We start from the raw sequence: 22,115 nt of genomic DNA on the forward strand, positions 1-22,115 counted from the left end.
TCCCGCTCCGTTTCCTCTTTCTCCGACTCCCGGTCGATTTCTTCTCCCGGTCTCTCCCCAACGCACCTCTCCGTTTCTCTCCCTCCGGTTCCTCCCTCTCTCTCTGTCCCTCTCCTCTTTTATTACTGACAGCTTCCCCGATTTCAGCCAGTTTAACATATTTCCATGGATTTTACTGAATGAATGAAATGACGTGAGGTGCACAAGCTAGCTAGTGAGTACGTAAAAGACAGTCTGGCGGCCGGACCGGAAGTGCATCTATTTATTAAATTGTACGTTTTTAAATTGTTAAAATTGTTTAAATTATTAGCGATCTTTAACTACCGCCTGGCAGTTAAAGATCGCCCGGCTACCGCCCGGCAGAAAGATGCAGGCGGTAACCGGGCAAAAATCACCCGGCTACCGCCCGGCAGTTAATTATCGCCCGGTTGCGCACGCAGACCTGCTCCACAGGCACACGGGGCTGTTTTTAGTTTTTTGGCTGGTGCGTTTTTGCCAAGGCGTTTTTGAAGCGGCTGCGCTTTTAAAAGTCGCGTCTGGTGTGAACGGCCCCGAAGGCATTTTATGTCACTGGAATCATCAAATACGACTAAAAAGAAACTACTTAGATGTCTTTTCTCATGAAAGTCCAGACTCTAGGGAAAATATTCACAAATGTACAATATACAAATAAATAAACCCACACTAGAATTACCGCCTCCAGGTTGTATATCTCTGCTAACCAGCCAAGTTGCATAATACATTCATGTCCGTCCAAAATATCTTCACTTCATCATTTTATCCTATGAGACATTTGTGTGAAATCAGTCATAATTAGCATATTCATTTTTGAGTTATTGCCAAAAACACGTTTCCTGAGTTACCTTTGACCTGAAAATCTATCAGTACTTTTAAGAATTTTCCTCCAGGTCTTCGTGGGCTATCACGTTTAGGAAAATAATAATAATTATTAACTGTATTACCCTTAAACATGAGTGCAAACTGTGTGTGCCATTGCCTAGTTCATAGCCCTGGCTTGCATTCATGAAATCTTGAAAATTGCATATGAAGTCAATGTAAATCTATAGCATAACACCAGAGCACAAGGTAGGGGGGACCCTGGACTGCCTCTGGATATTTCACACACATGAGGTCATAGGGACCTTTGACCAGCACAATCTAATCAGTTTATCCTTGAGTTCAAGTGGACCTTTGTGCTAAATTTGAGAAAAATTCTGAAAACACAATGCCCCCGGACGAGGTGGTAGGTCAGCTGTCGTTAATTCCTGTTCGCTCGGACAGTAATGTGATGACAAGGCCAAGATTGAACTTGTCTGCTGCAGACCCGGCGCTATGGGCGGGCCTTGGGGGGCCGGGCCCGCCCTCGGACTCGGCTGGGCCCGCCCTGGACGGACAAGCCTGTCAGTCACTTATCACACGTAAAAAAAAAAGAGCGCAACTCTCTCTTGTCGCCGGCGACAGGAGCTGTCACAGGAGGTAATATGCAAACATGAAGCAAAACTAAGATTACCGTAACTCCTCGAATATTTACGCCATCGACGTAATTCCAACGGATTCTGAACGCTAAGAAGCGTAGCTTTCCAATGCCATGCGGTACATTACGGTAATGGTATAGAAAAACGACGTCGAGCTTGTCTGTGGGTGAGGGGTGGAAGAGAGCAGGGCAGAGCAGCAGCAGAGAGCAGGGAAGATAGTTTGACTGGCTTTTCACTGCCTTTTGAGTGGTGTTTTCTTTGGAAATAATATGTTGTGGTTGTAAATAATAGTATTAGTATAGTTTCTGAGAGTTCTGCCACTTGCTGGCCCACCTAAACTCCTCACTAAAGGCCACTTTTCTGTCCACACAAACACAAAGAAGGACAGTGGGAAAAGGAAAGGCAGAAAGTCATTTTGGGGAGGAAACACTGTACTAGCTGCCTCTAAAAGCCTGTCTGGATGTTTGAGGAGGGCAATAATGGGTTCTGTCTTCAGCTGGACCGGAACTGCTTCAGGGAGATAAACAAATCTCTGAAACGCCTGGACATGGACACATATAAAAGCCTATAACATGGACATTGAATGCTCTATGCAAACAAAACAGTTTGAGAAGATGTAAAATAGGTTACATTTCATTTCTGTAATCTCAAAAGCTTTGGTCATGTTCATTTTCAATTGTTTAGTAGAGAAATATGATACAAATTCAAATACATTTCTTAACCTTTTACACAGTGTTTTAAGCCTTTATAACATAATGACAAATACTTGCCAGATTTTTACATTTCTCCTGAAAAAAGGAGCAAAATCATTTTGATCACAGACAGTCGATGCTCCACAAATGAAAGGCCAACCTGATTATGTTTTGGAGAAGGACTTAACAAAGAAGTTCAGGAGTGAATGGAGGGACACTGTCCTACGCAGATTTCACTTGGCGGCCAACCGTCGTCTCCCGCTCTACTAATGGTGAGTTATCTGGTTTCATCCAGCCTGCTGGCCCTATGGACGAGGCTAAATGATTGGTTGTAGGCCTATGTGTTTGTTCTTTCTTGGAAAAACAAACAAACAAACATGTAATGCAAAGCAATTTCTTCTTAATTTCTGTTGTAGGCTAGCTGTTGGTAGGCCCTTTTCGTCATTGCTGCGCTCCGCTCTGTTTCGGACAAACACCGGACAGTGTGTTGTTGTTGAGTGTGTTGTTATTGTTATTGTTGTTGTTAATATTGTTAGCCAAATAATTTTAGACCTTTTTAGGCCTATTTTTTTTAAATGTCTTGTTGTGGCTGAATCTGCTATCTACTGATCTTTCAATACAATATATTGTGGGACTTATGTGTTGCTTGATTGCTGTGTTGATTGATTGCCATAGGCCTACGGTTCATGTCTAATTCTATTGGGTAAGCTACCTGCTCAGCTGGCCTATTTATTAGCTAGTGAGATTCTAAATAATAACGTCTGTCACCTTTTTGTGCCGGAGTTTGATTATAGGTGAAAAGTTGAACTACTATGCTACCATAGGCTGTAAAAAAAAAAGTGCCCCCCCCCAAAGCAACGTAAGGCCCCCCGGCAAATCAGTGCCTGGCGCCGGGCCTGGTCTGCTGTCTGGTCAAAGTGTTTCTGCAGTCTATACCCAGCCGACATGTGTTTGTGTTTTGTCAGTACAGTTCATTAGCTCTGGGTGCCACAATGATTAAGGTCCCCAAACCACTCTGCAGTATAATAGTTTCATGATCAACGAAAGCTTTAAACTGGAGGATTTTAATGAAGGATACTTGGTGTATTGTTTCTGCTGTGGCTCCTAGCTATCTGTTGATTGTTTTCTCTGTCAGGTATTCTTAAAATCCTTCTCCTCCTTTCATCCCCACCATCAATTGGTGATGCACTATCATATACTAGAGAGTTACGCTCACTGAATGCAGGCCTACTTGTGGTTCCTAGAGTCTTAACAAGTAGAATGGGAGCCAGAGCCTTCAGTTATCAAGCTCCTCTTCTGTGGAACCAGCTTCCACTTTCAGTCCGGGGGGCAGACACTGTCACCTCATTTAAGAGTAGACTTAAGTCTTTCCTCTTTGATAGTGCTTATAGTTAGGCTGGCTCAGGTTTATAGTTAGGGCTGGCTCAGGTTTGCCCTGGTCCAGCCCCTAGATATGCTGCTATAGGCCTAGACTGCTGGGGGACATCTTAGCTCCTCTCTCCTCTTCGCTCGCTCTCCTTGAATGAATTTATGTCTCTTCAATGCACATTACTAACTCTACTTCATCCCCGGAGTCTTTGTGCTTTCTCCCCTCACAGGTTTTCATGGATCTTGGTTTTATCTGGACCCTGGTCCTGCCCGACCCCTCCTGCTATTATCATTGTTATTTCTAGTTGCATTGCAATTAGTATTGCCAATACCATTACTGCTTTTATTACCATGATTATTCTACTATATCCACTGCTGCTGTTATCTTTTGTACTTTTTCATCTTCCTACTACTCTAATTGTAAGAATCATTTCTGTCACATTCATTAAATGTGTAATAACTCTGTTATGTTGTTCATTCTGTACTAATACATCTATTGAGCCTCCTCTGTTGCTCTGCCGAAGGTTTCTCCCTTTTTCTCCGTGTGACCCAAACCCAACCAGGGTCCAAAGGTGGGCCATGTCATCACCAGTGTTCTTCCACACTGACCAAGGAGAATACCAGATACAACACACTACTGAGTGACCGTGTGTGTATAGCTGGGGGTGGTTGTCAGCTGTTTATAAGCATCGCCCTCCTTGGCCTTATTTAGACAAGCACTACTTCTGACGCACACACACACACACATACACACACGCACACACACACACACACACACACACACACACACACACACAGGCAATCTGGCCAAGAATGTGCCTACTTGCTTCTCTCTCTCTCCCTCCAGCCCACACACCTACTCGCTTGTCCTCTCTCTCTATTTTCTCACTTTGGTCCCCCCCTCCTCCCACCTCTCTCCCTCCCTCCCTACTCTCGCTCTCCTTCGTGTCTTAATTCAACTCAACTAGTGCAGTGCCCCGGAAGTTATCACGTTAAAACATCCAGCAGCAATGTTGAAGAGCCACGGCCTTTAGGGTCGCTGAGGACGACCTGCTCGACCCGGCCATGGATGTATGAAGAGAACTGGAAACAGCTCATTCTCATGAAAGATGTTCGTTGGCGTATGAAGCCAAAAGCGCTCAATTGCAGAGTATAAAATCACCAGGATATTCTGCAAACACAAGGCCCAAGAGAGGTGACTCCAAACTGCTCGCTCTCGGCCGTCACTCTTATGAACAACTAATTAGACTCTTCCATCTGCACTATCTGTTTTTTTTTTCACTACTGTCTTTAATGTCTTTTTTATATTTTTTTATATTTATCTTGTTTACTGCATATTGTGTGTGTAAAAGTACGAAGAGCAAAATGAAACCGGAGTCAAATTCCATGTATGTGCAAACTTCCATGGCCATTAAAGCTGATTCTGATAGAGAGAGAGGGTGAGAAAGAGAGAGAGAGCTGACTGACATAAGCTGACTGATATAAGCAGGTCCGTGTTACATACGTTTCCTCACTGCGCTGCATTTAGTCTGATTGTCTGACTGCTGTTTTCAGGGATGTTAAGGCCAAAAGGTGTTCAGATGGCGCAGGGGTTGAAATGCTGAAAATGTAAATGCAACATATTCGGCCGAAGTCCAATCAGGGATTGTAGATAAACCCTATTACTGTCGTCAGCTCTCTACAGCACCCTATCAAACATAAAGGTAAAAAAATTGCCTAGAATGGCCTGTTTTGGGGGCGGCTGTAGCTCATGCTGGTCGTTTTGAAACCACAAGGTACGATCCCTGGTCTCCCCATACTTTGCATGTTGAAGTGTCCTTGAGCAAGACACTGAACCCCTGCCTCGCGGCAGCACACTGCTCCTTAATCACTAAGCATGGGTTAAATGCAGAGACTAATTTTCCCAAGGGGATTAATAAAGGATCATTTATTTATTCTAGAAACTAAGCTTTTTGAGATGATCTTATACAGGACATTTTACCTGGAGATGGCGATCTCTACTTTGGTTCTGGCGATAGCTGCTGCTCTCACTGCTCCCTCGATGGCTCGGTCCACCTTCTGTTTGGTCTTGTTGTTCCTCAGCGGGATCAGCTGCTTCCTGATGCCCCGGGACAGAGCGTTGTTCTTGTACTTCCCCTCTTCCTTGGTGCCGTCGGGGAAGATGGTGCAGCCGTAGCCATGGCGCTTATTGTTCAGCCACTCGCCTTCGTACTTCATGCCGTTGGAGCGCTCGGAGACACCAAAGCCGCTGCGCTTGTCATTCTTCCACTCGCCCATGTAGGACTCGGTGGTGGTGGCGTCCACGTTGTCCTCCAGAGGCAGGTAGTCATCGCTGGGGTCTCCGTCTCCAAAGCTGATGGTGGAGTTGGCGTCGCTTGAACTAATGCGGCTCATGTTGGTGTCACTGTGTGCTGAGCTGCGCTTACTGGAAATTGACGAGCGCGAGTCTGACTTGCGCAATCGCTGGAGGCTCCCGAAGAGGGAGCCACGGCGGAAAAGACCCTTCTTCTTCTCGGAACCTTCTCCGTCTGAGTGGAAGTTGAGTACGAAGCCACCGCGTGTACCGGCAGGGCTGTCGGACAGGCTGTCTCGCAGGACCGTACCGTTACTCTGCTCACTGCGGAGGGAAGACAGCGAGGTTCGTAGAGGGGAACGAATGACAGAGGCCATACCGTATGGAACACTTTGACGCACGCCATAGCCATGACGCATCCCACCGGTCCACTGACCCTGGTACGTACCTACAGAGAGAACGGAGGGAGAGACGACAGTGAGGGAACTGTAAAATACAGATATTTAAGAAAAGAGAGTCGAATAGGTAACAGAATCACAAATACACGACAGAAGTCATTGAACGGAAGCATTCATGGAACAACCAGGCGACTAGGGCTGCAACTAACGCTTATTTTAATAATCGATTAATCGGTTGATTATTTTTTCGATTAATCGGATAGAAAAACTAAAAATCTGCTCTGGCAAAACATGAACCTTCTGAATAGCCAGAACCTGTTCTGGGACATGCAGGCTTTGATATATGAACACATGCTCACTCTTGTAAAGTATTTAGAATTTCAGCTTTTGGGAGTTTTGAAAAAAAAAGATTTATTTATCTATTGTATTAGATATTAATCAATATTATAGTATTATATTTTACATCCAACAATATTGGATGATAATATGTTATGTTTTATTACTTGAATGAAAGGGATAACTATTAATAGTAGACGTTATGGTTAATAATAATAATGTAATAACTAACAACTTTGACACAACAAGACATGCAACAACAGAAATTAATCAGCAACAACTTTAATCAATTAATCATTTGAGTCATTTTTAAGCAAACAATAAGAAACTACCTTTCTTTCTTCTCAGATGTGCTGTTTCTTTAACATTATTTATAATAACAGTAAGTATTATTATTATGATATATAATCATGGATGATCAGAGAAAGAGAGAAGGAAATCTAAGGATTGTAACAGTTTAAACTGGATCAACAACATTTGCGGTCTGTAATGAAAACAGAAAACAACTGAAAAACAAACATAAATCTCACTATCGTGTATCTAATTGTCCACACAAATGTTAACTTCACCTCTGATAACATGCAGGCCAGATCCACTTGATCATGAACATTCAAACCATCAGTGTTATTTGTGCTGGTGAGCCTAAGCTATTAAATAAGCAACCTTTCATTTATTGAAGACATAAGCCGACTCAAAATTGGATATCAAATTCAGCTCAATATTTCCTCAGCACAGCCCTCGACCCCGGAGCACGAAAAACTGTTTGCTTGTGTGTCAATAGTTTTCAATCATATCTTTTCATCGTGACGTATATTATTTAGTTTACCTAGACTGTAGTTTGGGAGTCTCACCTCACCCGTCACACACTGCTGTTCAGTCTCTGTTATAAGCATTGAATGTGATGTAACTCTGTTACGTTGTTCATTCTGGTCACATGACCTCTATTGTACTCCTGTCGTCCTGAAAGAGGATTCTCCTCTGTTGCTCTCCCGAAGGTTTCTTCCCTTTTTCTCTCTGTTAAAGGTTTTTTTGGGGAGTTCTTCCTGAACCGATGTGAGGGCCAAAGGTCAGAGGATGTCGCATGTGTACAGATTGTAAAGCCCTCTGAGGCAAGTTTGTAATTTGTGACTGTAGGCTACACAAAATACATTTAATTGAATTGTTTTATAAGATGTCAGTTTCACGTCATTCAGATGCAAAGAGACAGTGTTTAACTACCGAGGTTTCAGCTGGCTTCGGCCGTGAGGCGATAAATGATTGTTCCGATTTTGACTTTCCGCCTGGTGCTGACTGGGCTGAAGATTTACACCCGGTTTTAGAGGGAGAAGGCCTTCTTGTCTTGTTGGTGCAACCAGCACCCGGAAACTGAGAAGCATTTTCCACCGTTTGCTGATGTTGATCGATTCATCGTGAGCTTGACTTTACTGACCCCTTCACTGTTTCTCTGAGCAATTCAAATATACAGTGCAAATGCCATTCCTGCTAGTGAAGCTGGACTTCCACTTCAGTGTTCAGGGGACAACTAACAGACAACATGCTCAAACACTGAGGCAGCTTGAGAAAAAACTGCTGCAGCTAAACATTAAAAGCATTTAACTGGAGACTTTTATTATGAAGTTGCCACAGAAAGGATGATGGTTTAACTGCTTTATTAAAACTACAAAAATCGGTTTTAATAAAACCAATTTTGCCCCCAGTATTCCCAGTATAAGAGTCTTCAACATATTGACATATTTCCAACTGGAACAGAATATTTGAATGGATAATAGTAACAAATCAAATCATTTGCATTTGATTGGACTGCTAAGAGGTGGGTCAGAATGTGGTGGGAAACTTAGCTAAAAGCTGCAGATTGATTGATGGATGGAAATCATGATTTTAGGCTGGTACCAGATTACATAAGCGCCCTAATATTTAGTTTAGCAGAAAAGATCATTGGATTTTAAAATCGTTTTTCATAATTGTTGAAAAGGTGCACAATTATACATACAGTGTGATCTTAAAGAGTAAACATTTTCATCTCGATTTAAAGGACCACTTAACTCAAACTAGGACTGTAAACATTTCAGCCCCTAGATATGCTGCTAGCCTAGACTGCTGGGGGACATCTTAGGATACACTAAGCTCCTCGCTCCTCTTCTCTCTCTCCTTCTGGATAAATCCTTGTCTCTTCAAGGCACATTACTAACTCTACTTCTTTCCGGGAGCCTCTGTGCTTCCTCGCCTCAAGTTTCCATGGAGCTCCCGTCTCCTACCTCCTGCCATAGCGACCCTGCTGATGCCCCTCCTCTTTCTTCTGCTGACATGGATCGTGGTTATCTGGATCGTGGTCCATGCTTACTACTCATTATATGAATAATTTCTGTCATATTCATGTGCTGTTTTTCCTGATCCGATGTGAGGTCCCGGACAGGGGATGTTTTGTGTACAGATTGCAAAGCCCTCCGAAGCAAACTTGTATTTGTGAATTTGGGCAATACAAAATAAACTGAATTGAATTGTACTGCCTGAGGGTACTATATGTACTCAACTCTGTATCGTTCAGCTTTTTCTTGTGTTTCTTCATTTGTATAAACACTTTAGTTTAATTGGGCTTTCGTCATTATCTCTGCTGTCTGGAGCCCTGCAGCAGCAGCATCCTAATAGGCCTGCCTATAGTTCTGCTACATTATCCAGGACGGCCCTGTGTTTATGTGATTAAAAAGTAACAATGAGGTCACTCAAATTAAACTTTCAAATCAGAATTTGCAATGCAGGAAAATTCATCCAAAAAAAAACTGTTCAAACACCACTTATATTAATCACAGAGATTTACTTTTTGATTCTTATTTCATGAGTGACTGATCATTCCAACAAATAAACTAATAATTGCCCAGATTCAAATTGAGATATATTTATTGATTTGCACATCAATTATTTATTGATTTGCACAATGCACAGTGCAGCAGACGTATCAATTCAATATCAATAATCATACCTGACAAATAGGAAAGAAGATAAAAACAAAGAAACAGAAATATAATTCATCACAATTTCAAGAGTAAGGAGAATACAATGAACAAATAATATTGAGGTTTGAATGTACAAGTTGAGATACATAATGAAATCCATGAAGTGTTATTCAACTTTGCTATTCAAAGTCCTTTTCAGATGTTTTTCGAATAACGATCATGTAGATGTTGATTTGTTCCAAGAGATGGTCCTCTGGTTTTCAATAAATATCCAACAATACAGAAGATAAAAGGCCTCTCAGAGTGTCTGAGGGAGACTAGAAAAGGTCTGGAAAGTGCTGGGCAAGTTATGAGTTATGTTGTTTATACATGCAACACACACATCTGGTATATGTTCACATTCGAAATTGATAGAAGTTTGTATTTACTGATGAGGAGAAGATGAGTCGCATCTTTTAGCAAAAGTAAACACTCGACTTGTAAAATCTTGTTGCGATAAATACAACAATACATATTATGAGAATAAATTAAACTGTAATAACAGCATAGTCTATAATCATCTAAAACTACTAATGCGATGATTTTTTATTAAAGCAAATATTTATATATTTTGTATTTATTAATTGCAATGATTATTGCCTTTTCATTCGAATCATGTGTTTTTATGCTCCACTATAGACAATAGCAATGTAAAAGGATAACTTTTAGAATATCTGACGGTTTACACTGACTTATTGATGGATGAAATAACCTCTACTGACGGTTCAGGAGGTGGAGTAAAAGGTCTGGAGCCTTGCCTGTATGTATGTAGGCTACTACTTGTGTCAAAAGTATCACTCCAAATGTGGTGTCCCAAATATTGATATTATTATCGCCTTCATAAAAATCAGGGTATGAAGTATGTGTTGACACGCTTTACAGCAGTTCAGTGACAACTGTAGGATACAACACATGTGTTGATGTACTGGCATTTTAATGGGCCCATGAAACAAGAAGCATTTCAAACGAGAGAAGTGCCCTCACAGAAGAGAGGGCAGATCTCCACCAGGTGTGTCTCCCTATCCCCTCCCAAACAAAGAAGAGTTGTATCTCACTCAGTTGTCCATCCCTGCTCCTTTACAGTCTGGCGGCGAAGAAAACAAAAAAAAATGGAATTCCTCTTGTATTGTCCCTAACTTTAGTGGATCCAAACAGGTCTGGTATGGAATTGATCTGGTTCAAAATAAGACCAACGTTTTCTATGGATGTCAATTTTTGAGCCTCAACAAAGGCCACAGACAGGAAAGACCTGTTTTCAGCCGGTTGCCAGAAATGCCGGCTGAGGAGTCAGCAGTCAATAAAACGGCTTAAAACTGTCCATCAAAGGTTCTTCAAAAAGAGTGAATCATCGCAACGTCAAGAGGTCCTTGAGGATACAGTCATAAATGAGCACCAAACATATTAGGCTGATGGGTCCAGCAGTATGTAAGATTTGCAGCGGACAGACATGCAACTGAACACATTATCTCCCACTAGGCTTACATCTGGCAGATATAATATAATTCTTTATATTACACCTAAAATCAAACCAGTGGCTTATCTTATTCAACCTGGTTTCCATCAGCAGCTTTTTTGAGAGAAAAAGCTCTTAAAGGCCAACGTCCACTATCAGCTGAAGTATTCTGTTCACTACCGGCTCAGGTACTCTGTTCACTACCGATGAGGTACACTGTTCACTACCGGCTCAGGTACTTTGTTCACTACTGATGAGGTACTCAGTTCTTTACCTGATCAGGTATATATGTTCACTACCGATGTTTCACATAACGGCAGTCCACAAGCCAATGAGTGACGTCACGATGAATACGTCCACCTCTTATACACAGTCTATGGTTGCAAACCTCCTCCCTCTGTCTCTGTCTTTGCACGAAGGGCGGAGTTGTGCTACATTGACACACACACCGACTCCGGCTCATTACAACGCGAGACACACATCATGGCAGAGAGAACAAAATGATGAAAGTGAGGCTACATTTTACTCCAGTAGTTGCTGATTCTGATTTGTTATCACAAATGCAATAAAACCATCACAAGTAAAGGAGGTAATAACAGCTATTTATCACAACAATTATTTGGCAAACATGCAGAACATAAATCAGCAATTTTCAACTGTTTGGCGAGCAGCTGTCCATCTTCGTCTTATGCAGGTAACATTACTGATGTCATAGGCGTTTGCTAATGAGAGTAGGTAAATAAATAAAAAAACAAATCCCTTTGCTAATTGTTTAGCTACAAATGGATTTTTAAAGATTTTGGAACTTCTTGTATTGCTGCTCAAGAAAGACTATTTGTTTACAGTCATGTAAAAAAATATATCTCACAATATAATCAAAAAGAACTGACAAGAGAATCGATCAGGAACCGACCGATAAGAAATATAGATAAGGGTATTAGTATTAGTCTATTCTAAAAGCACCACCAGTTAGCGTCATTGGGTGATAAAAAAGTAAGTAAAGCTCAGACTGGTCCTTATGGCTTCAACTGGAGAATGTGAGAATGAGCTATTTTAAAAGATGGAAGTAACTTGAGACACTGGGAAGTATGTTGGCTGCCCAAACATAACTCCAAGCAGCTATCTTGCGCTGTGGTATACGCCTCTGCCACAGTGGTCAATATTCTAGAGGTTTCTCTCAAAACAAAGCTCATCTGGGCAATTCACATAGTGAAAACCGGAAGCATTTTGGAGTGAACTCATTCATTAAGCGGCATCCTTGCTAAAAAAAAGAGAAGTGGATCTCAGTGTCTGCTGGCAGGTTTAGTTACCATGAATCTTCCACCCAAGTAGCCAGTAGATATGGAGGTATAAAGCTCAATTTGGATGGGACCTCAATACAAAAATGTCCAATGACTTCAGTATTAGTAACACAGGGTGAGTAATTAATAGAGAAATGATCACTTGCGGGGGTGAAGAATTCCTTTAAGAGTCTTGCGACCCCTCAGATTTGACTCGTGACCCCAATCCCCAGGTCAGGAACCTCTGGTCGAGCCATTGTTTTTCAGCCTCTACTTCTAAGTCAAGTATCAAGTGTTACCCCCATGTGAATGTGAATTGAAACACAGGCGTACTCTATGTAGCTCTATTTACTGTTGCAGTATTATTCATTGGCTACAATATTACTAATATACTGTATTCACCACACCATGTTTCTGCAAAACTCAAAACTTCCAGCAGGTTCAGGATCTTAACAGAGACAAAACGAAAAGAGGACTACTTGAGAACTGCATTTCTGATGAGTCAGAGCAGCTGAGTGACCTGGCACTGTTATTAAACTGAAGTAATTAATGATGTTGTATTAATCATGTGAGCCGTTTTAGGCCAAGTCATTTGGTTCAGTACTTCACCCCTTTTTATTTGCTAAATTGCCTTATTTCCTTAAGAGAAAATGACGTACAAATTTAATAAAACATGAACTTAGTTTCAGTGAAAAGTCCATGACTACCCCTGCAATACATTGAAACTGAATTGTACACAATAAATGGTAAATGCGTAATCTTAGCTCAACAGGCTAATATTACCCTAGCACTGTTTTCATTCAGTGAGCAGTCTGACAATGTCTGATTGGCAATACCCTAATGCTTTGGCTAAGAACAATTTGTCAAAGTAAAGTGGATTAATTCCTGCCACATCAAGGTGCAGGGCAGAGCTAAAGTTAGAGGGAGTAGAAGAGAGAGGGGCCCCCAGAAATGGTTTCATATAACCAGTAGTGGGTAAAAGTAGCTCCACAGACCCTTTACTGCAGTACATGAATGTGATACAGCACAGGGTTTTACTTGGGCACAATAATTGAAATATTTCAACTTGAGTGAGAAATCTCATTGAAAGTGTGTCATGAAAGCCTATCAGCGTTGAGATTCTCCTGTTGTCACTAACGTTCTGACGTTGTTGAGTCAGTAACTTGAGCAAACATGTATTGCAGCCCTCTGGTGGCACTCAGAGCTCTACTGTAGCTTTAGTTCACAATTGTAAGACCATACGAAAATGTATGTAATGTATGCCGTCGCTGGCAAATATGCATGCGTAATTTAGAAGTTGTTTTTCTTAGTTGTTTTACTAAAACACCTCCAGGTGATGATATGAACCTAGACACAACAGCGTTTGATTTTCTGACAGATCTGGGAATGCCACAACAGTAACAAAGCAGCAACAGCGGTTATTTCGGCCATGGTTGATGACAGAAAGAAATGGGGCAAAGAAATGTTGTTGGTCTCTAAATGGAGGTAAGCCCCTCCTCTCACAGAAATACGGTAGATAAACACAAATTGTCCATCTGGCCAAACTCGCACTGGTAACATGAGGTGAAAATTGGCTTTGTGTTTGGCGTGAATAGTATGATGTAACTCAAGTTTCAAAAATGCTGGATCCTACACTTCTCATGATGCAACTAAATATCATCTTTTGTTTGACCCTGCCTGCCTGGTTCACACCCAACTTTCACCACAAAAACAAAAGGATAAAGTCTTTAAGTCAAAGCTGAGATGCCCCTGAAGACATCAGTATTGTTTAGTCAGACTTGACAAAGCTGCTCCACAGCCTCCGAAGACATCACCACGTCAAGTGTTTCTGCAAGAGGAGTTGTATTTAAGCAATAAGGTACGAGAGGCAGTACTGTGTCGTGCAACAATGTAGGGAGTTGTTAGGCCCGACGCGCAGTGCAGGGCCGGCAAACTCTTGAACTGTACATTATTGTAGATACAGTACTGCCTCTCGTACCTTATTGCTTTCATAATACGGGTACCTGCAACTTTATGAATAGTAATAGTAAGCTCCCTTTCAGCACAAAATAGTTGTAGCCACCAAACGTTGTGTATCGCATTTCAGCGACAGAGAAAATAGTCCCGTATGTGTATGGCGCATACGGGACGCACATACGGGAAATCAGAGATTTACTGACCAGGTCGGTTGGAAGCAGGTGGAGGATGACACGCAGCCAACGATGTAAAGAAGTGCTCTCGCTGCTTCTGTCCGTCTTTTCTCCGTCATTTTTCTCCTCCATGATGTTTAGAGAACTTGCCTCGCGTCGGGAAATGACCGACCTAATTATCTCTCACTAGAAATTATCACAATTTTGTTGTCAAACCCTTTTCATTCCTCATCTCATTTTAGGGAGGAAGTGACGTTGTGTTGTCGTTCGTTATGCTAGTGTGGGGGATGCTACGTGAGCTTGTTAGCTGTTCCGTTTGAGCTAACGTTACTGTTAGCGAAGAGCCTCGTTGCAATACTGTGAACACTCAAGCAATACACCTGCAAGTTAAGGAAACCAACGTCTGCGAGTCGTTACTGCGGACGTTACAACATCAAAGTTTACGTGAAACATGTTTGGTAACTGTCAAGCTTGAAATAACAACTAACGGTTGCGCAATTTAAATCTAGCTGTTATTTTAAGTGCGCACTGATTTGGAACGCTCTAAATGTAAACAGGCTGTACAGTACTTTATGGCTGAATAAACTACACCTCGTGACTTACTCTCAACCAATCAGAATGCTTGATTTGATCTACCCGTATTATAATCATAATTAATAAACTGCTCTTAAAATGCCAAATCAGAGTGTCACTTTAAATGCACAAAATCAACTGTGCATGTCTGTCATAGCCAATTGCACCCAAATGACTGAATCGACTCAAACTCAAGGACCAATCACTTCATGTTTTGCTTTCAAATTCATTCCAAGGTACTGACAGAGCTAACAGTGTTTACCTGAGGAGGGAACCGGAGGAACTATCTTGCCATGATGGAGTTTGACAAATGAGTGGAACCTCAGGGAGGTTAAAACAATGACGGAGTGGTTCCATTCATTATAAGACCATAATAACTCATGTGAAACTCACTTCAGCAGTTTCCAATAGGAATTCATCTCTAATTTCAATTAAACTGTTACTTTTCAATAGAGACAGAGCGCAACATGTCATACCCTGAAAACCACACCCATCACAGGGGAAAATAATCCACCCCACAATACGCAACCAAGGACTGAAATACTAGCTAAAAACACAACATTTTAGCATCCCACATACCAGGCATGCAGTTGTTAGCTGTTAGACAACAAATGTTAGCTAGGTCTTAGCAAGGGACTGTAGTTAGTTAAGGCACTTGCAAATATAACACTGCAAGGCTTTCTGGTGTAGTCCACTATAACACCAGTTGCATACTGCCAAAATAGTTTAGCATTTACAGAAATTTAGTTTAACCTAAAACTGACATTAGGACAGAATAATTGCTGCACACGTAACATTAAGAACAAAGTAAGTGTCAGGAATCCGCAGTTTTCCCATTCGTCCTGCTGAACTCATGTCTTAGCGCTTCGGTAAAACAAGCTTATATAAAAGCTTATATACACTTAGTTCTGGTTTCTTTACCCTGTTGCTAGTGCATCCCACCACACAACAGCTTTGAGGCGTTTATTTCTGTCTGCAGACAAAAGTGACAAGGAGCCACCTTCACACAAGAGAAATCAATGGAGAGCAATGAATTGTTTTACTCTGCCTATATTAACTAAATCATTTCTGCCATATTCATAACTCTGCTACATTGTTCATTCTGTACACATGACATATATTGCTTCTGTCCATCCTGATAGAGGGATCATCCTCTGCTGCTTTCTTCCCTTTTTTCCCTGTGAAAGTTTTTTTTCAGTTTTTTGGGGAGTTTTTCCTGATCCTATGTGAGGTCCCGGGACAGAGGATGTCGTATGTGTACCAATTGTAAAGCCCTCTGAGGCAAATTTGTAATTTGTGATTGTGGGCTATACAAAATAAACTGAATTGAATTAAATGTTCTATTTTAATAAACGACTCATCACTCGTACTGCTAAAACTGTTACCATTGATGATGCAACTCGTGACCACTATTGCTACTGCTAGCATAAAGGCCTTTCCACAGCGAGGGCATGGGGAATAAACACGAAAATGCAAAATACTTGAACATTTCACATTCAAATTCATACCGACAGCAATCCAAATTTTCGAAAGTTGCGACGGCAGCTCTTTTTCTATAAATTAATAGATTTGTGCAGACGGAGGACCAACTAAGGATCCTGTTGTCCCAGAGCAGCTTATGGCAGTCTGTCTGAGGTCAACTGCTCTGTCGCCTAAGCCAGTGGTTCTCAACCTTTTTTCAATAATGTACCCCCTTTTTTTACGCCCTGACCAGTGCAAAGCATTTTTTGATGAGATGTAATACACAGCGCTGTGCCATCAGTGTTTGATTTAATATAGAATATATAAAATGCAGTTTATGAACTTACAATTATATTTCATTGAATATTTATCAAATAACTATTTTCAAAAGGATTTTTGAATGGATACTAATTTTAAATAGATTTAGAGTTTCCTCTTAGCAAAATGCTCCCCAGTTTCCTCTGGTAAACAGTTACATAGTGTATATGTCTAGGGCTTTTATTGTGAGAGTACATTGACCACTGCAAAATAAAAAAGTCTCTCCCCTTTACTTCCAGAACATGGCTGACCTCCTGTTGGTGTCTCTCAGTTCATTCAGTTCAGTTCAGTTTAAGTATTGGTTCACTCCTGGTTAATTATACTTTCTGGACTGGACTGAGGGCAGATTCATTGCTGTACCTCTTGGTTAATGCTATTGGTTTTTGACTATTGGCAGTTTTATTAAATGGTATTAAGATAATGAATTTATAAAAAAATGTATGACAAGTTAATATTGGGAGGTACATCATTAATAATGTTGGTAAATGGATGAATTTTATTTGCATATTGAACATTAAGAAATCCTACAAGCTCATACAGTCTGTGGATCAAGAGAACAGTATAATAACATTGCTTGTGTGGATTATTGTATATATAACATTGCTATTGTGGATTATTTACTGTTTTACTGTTTATTTATATTAATGTAATCCTGCAATTTTCCCACTGCGGGACTAATACAGGAAAATCGTATTTTATTTTATATGGTATACAAATAACTAAACAACTACCAAATAAGTGGTGGCAAAGGTAAATGGATGAATAAACTACAGTATATTCAAGAAAACAATAGTTATGAAATACAGGATAATTATAATACATTGTGTACATAAAATTATTCATATTATTCTCATAATAACAGTTTACTAGATTACATTTGTTTTCAAAATGCCCTTTTCAAAAGTCTGTTATTATTCCATAATGTCACTTTTTTTTACTTCACATCATGTTACAAGCTAATTAAATCAGAGTCATCTTGATAGTGTTTTGATTCTAAAGATGTTCCTCAGAGAAAGACACAACTCTGAAGATCAAAAAGACAGACAGACTTTCTCTGTGAACGCTCAAGTCAATGGGAGCTAGCTACCAATGCTAACACAGACGCTTCTCTTTGATGCTGGGTAATAAGCTGGCCTAGCTAGGTAGCTGAGCAGACTTGTTAGGCTACGTGAGGCTTCAAAGCTCCAGAAGTGTGCTTTCTGTCTCTGTGTACTGTGTTTATTTACATGAGAAGGGACATTAGGAAAAATAGGGCGGCAGCAGCTCTGGGAGATTACATTTTAGTCAAAGTTAGGTTCCACAACAGGTGTTTCCAGAGGGCTCTGGTAAAATGGAGCATTACAACACATTAAAGTGGAGTCAGAGCAAAGTTAAAAAAATAAAATAAAATGGGGGTCATCTGTTCAAGTCCAGCTTAGACCAAGGATAGAATGTGGACTTGTAGAGGTTCCAGTTCACCTCCAGGGCACTACAGTGGTGCCCTTGAGCAAGGCACCGGACCCTCGATGCTGGGGGCCCCTCCCTCTGACATCTCTCATTAATGCATGTGCGCATATCCGGCCTCTCTCTCTGTGTGTGTGTGTGTGTGTGTGTGTGTGTGTGTGTGTGTGTGTGTGTGTGTGTATAAAATGACAAAACAATTATAATTTCCTCCAGAGGGAATAATAAAATATTCTTCTTCTACAGTGTTTCATGATGAAATATTTTCGAGAAAGATGCCATATGCCAAAATACCATAGTAAAGGGCATTCTGAGTAATACAATATATATATATATATATATATATATATATATATATATATTTATGAAGTGTAAAACGTGATGAGTTTTAATTTTCTTCAGTCTCTTTATAAAGTGTTATTGATATACTTTACACAAATCACTGCACCATAGGACACGTTTATGGTTGATATTATCACCTCATTTTGCAAAACAAATCAAGCCTGGGCAAAATGTAGAATTTCCTAAGTTAATTACATCACTTGCCTCATATATTCTACAGCTTCTTAATAGAACTGAATAGTAGTATAAGCATATGTTCAGTACAAACCCAATGTCGCACTTGTGCGTGTCAACGTGGGTTTGTTAATGAGGGCATGTGGTTGATGTGTGGTCAGTGGGCACGAGCACAATGTTTTTGATACAGTGTCGTCTCTAAAAATAGAATAAATATGTTCCAACATTGAAAAAAATCATCTACTTGCATCAGGATCTATGTCCCCAATGATGCCCCCCTTCTCACCTCCATCACCGTACGTCTCCACGCCATAGCCGTCCTGCAGTCCGTTACTCCAGGTGCCTTCGTACCTGGCCGGTGTGTTCAGGCTCTGCCGGAGTCCGTACCGGCCCTTGAACCCGTGAGTCCACTCTCCCCGGTATATCCACCTTCCCTTGGTTTCTACGCCGAGTCCGTGGCGTTTCCCTTGCGCCCAGTAGCCCTGGAACAGGTTCCCGCTGGGCCAGGTGTAGACCCCGACCACCTCGAAGCCGTTGGACCACGAACCCGAGTACTCGCCCTGGCCTTTGGGACCGGTGCACACACCCTGGCCGTGGGCTTTGCCTTCCTCCCAGCCTCCGCAGTAGGTGCCACCATCGTCAAAGTCGAACCGACCGCCCGTCATTCAGAAACGGAGGGTAAAAAGTGCTACGCGGTGGCTTATTATGAAGTCCAGAGTGTGCGAGTTGTTCTCAGATGCGCAGTGATGGTGACAGGGAAGCCCCGGTGTGAAGAGGAGCTCCCAGCGGAGGTGTGAGGGAACGGGGAGTGATGGCGGCTGGGTGCATCAGCAGTGCAGTGACGGCTACTGAAAGCGGGACGTGGGAGGGTGAGAGGCGGCCGCCACGGCTGCCAGAGTCGCTACACTGCTGAGTGCTGGAAGAATCTCCCACCCTGAAGTGAAGGCTACTAAAATGCACGCGATGAAACGAGAGGGGCTTCCTGTTTGTGAGGTTTCATAATAAAAGCCGGCCATTCAACTGCTGCTTTCGAGTATTGCAAGGCTCAGGTCTGACAGCAGGAGGTGAAACAACAACAGTTAGGATATATAGGGATTCATCATCACCACAATAGTGACATTGTGACACATTACCCGGAAATTCAACTGAAAAACTGGTTGTTCATAAAATAAAGCAATGTGAACTACAACGCAGCAATAAACTGTCCACAATCCAAACATTAGCGCTTTTTTAAAATGACTGGCCTCTGTATTGCTGTGTGTGAATTAGTTTTCAGTAATTTGATTAAAGGTATTGTATCTTGACAGAAGGCCCCTCTAGAGATTTGGAGCTTATAGTACCCCTAAGAGTAAGAAGACCTAATGTCAGTTATCCACTTGGCCTGTTTGGTAATCCAGCCTTGTTTCTTTGTTTTTCAGTTGTTGTTTTTTAATCGCTTGATAAAATAACATTTTCAAAAATATGGCAATTTCTGTCTGCAGAAATTGTGTGTAACTGAAATGTACATTGGCTTACCCTGTTCAAAGCTGTGTAACATGGCTGATTTCTAAATTTAGAAATGACACCAGCTGTTCTCACTGTTCACCCAAACTGCACATGTAATATGGCCACCAGAACGACGGTGGAAAAAAGGCCACCTTCAAGAAACGAATTGTTGAAAAAATACATTGTTATTCAAATAGCTGGCAATAACTATAGCAACATTATTTATTAGGAAATGTGCTTTTATTTTGAAAGCAGAAAAAGGACTCAGCCTGTACTTTTCCGACTAACTGCGACCAGCTTCATGCGAGTCCGTAGGCCTGTCACACAATCACAGAAGAGGGTGATCAACAGTTTTCATGAAGGTCTGAGATCTGTGTCATCAATTAGTATACAACAACGAACATACACATATCAATTTATTGCTGAGAGAAACATCTGTAATCGATTTCTAGGAACACAGTGTTAATATTATACAATGCTATGTAAAACAAAACAGTATGTAACAGATGCTAATGCATGAAGCAACTGAACAATATATTTCACTGAAATATATGATCTTTCATATGCACCAACATCCATGTTAGTTGATTGATGATTATATATACATACATCTACATGTACCAGGAATCGTAGTAAATACTATTAAGCTACTGTTGCCTGTCATCATTTGAAAGTCATTGCTAATATGTATTAATGATGAAAGATTCCGTTTTATTCTTTGGTGGACTTGTAATACATTCAAATGCAATCTTATTTTTTGGGCTAATTCAATTCCAGCAATGCACATTTCCCCCCATACAACAAGTTCACAAGAGTGTATGTCGTTACTTCTATATTGATAATGACTTTATCTGATACTGTGGTTGCTGTGTTAACAATCCAAACTGCAGGAGAGGATCAATCAGAACATATGAGGAAGGCCTCCAGCTAAAACCACAGTACTGCTTTCATTCCCCAAATCATGGTAAATTACATTAAACAATTTGAGGCCTCTGGATTCCTCTTAGTTTATACTTTTTGTGACTTTATACAGCAGTACAGAACCTGCTATCTCTGTGCTGCCCGCTGTCAAAAGTAATAGATGCCAAAAAGAAGATTGTACGGCCCAATGGAGTCATATTCATGACTTCTAAACTCAAACCAGCAAAAGAATGAAGACAACAACAGTTCACAGAATGACAGCTGCTCTGGATACAAGGACAACTCAATGAGGGACTGTCATCTCAATACATTGCCAAATACTGCCATCTTCTGGAAAATCTAGTTTCACAGATCAGCCTGCTGCTGAGTTCTCAAGTTTTCAGCCGACTCAGATTTTCCAAAATGTTCTGCAGTGACGTAGATATTACATTTAGAGGAACACGTCTGTATGTTGATGTGTCATTTTATTGTCAAAGCATTTGCACGGTTCCCAAAACCTTTTTTAATGCAGATTGAATGTCATATAATGTTATGTTATATACTAATACTATTTTACTACTACTTTTACAAAACATTACCCCCAAAAAGGCAAAAAATACAAACAACAAAACTATGCAGCCTATTAAATATGCCTTATTTTCTGGGTTGACCGTAGCATCCCCTTAGCACATCACCCCAAATAGCTTCAGCATGAGAGCCTTTTCCTAAATCTAACTCAGTGGTTTTGTTTCCCAAGCCTAACGTCTAACTTCCTGTGAAGATCGAAGTTTATTTTGAAAACAGACTACGCATGTAACAAGTGTATACTGAGGGGAAACAATGTATTGCTCTTCATTGACTTTGCATTGTGTGTAGATGACATCTTGTCAACAGAATAAAACCTAAAAGCTGCTGTAAGGGACTTGCATTAGAGCTTCTCTAGTCTTCCCACCACTCAAAGTGCTTAACACTACATGTCATCAGTCATCTATTCACACACATGTATAC

At 41.0% G+C, this 22,115-nt stretch overlaps 1 protein-coding gene across 1 annotated transcript in view; it reads right to left on the bottom strand.

Annotated features, from left to right (window-relative positions):
- Positions 1-19,573, bottom strand: part of LOC306739207 (junctophilin-1-like) — a 29,970-nt gene extending 10,397 nt beyond the window's left edge. The window contains exons 1-2 of the mRNA XM_079221173.1: positions 19,009-19,573; positions 5,517-6,276 (exon numbers count right to left, since the gene is read on the bottom strand). Coding sequence (XP_079077299.1) covers positions 5,517-6,276; positions 19,009-19,387 — 1,139 coding nt within the window. The 5' untranslated portion in view covers positions 19,388-19,573. The remainder of the gene's footprint in view (positions 1-5,516; positions 6,277-19,008) is intronic.
- Positions 19,574-22,115: the final 2,542 nt, after the last annotated feature.

This window comes from Taurulus bubalis, assembly GCF_910589615.1.
Source record: "Taurulus bubalis genome assembly, chromosome: 1".
Taxonomy (NCBI): Eukaryota; Metazoa; Chordata; class Actinopteri; order Perciformes; family Cottidae; genus Taurulus; species Taurulus bubalis.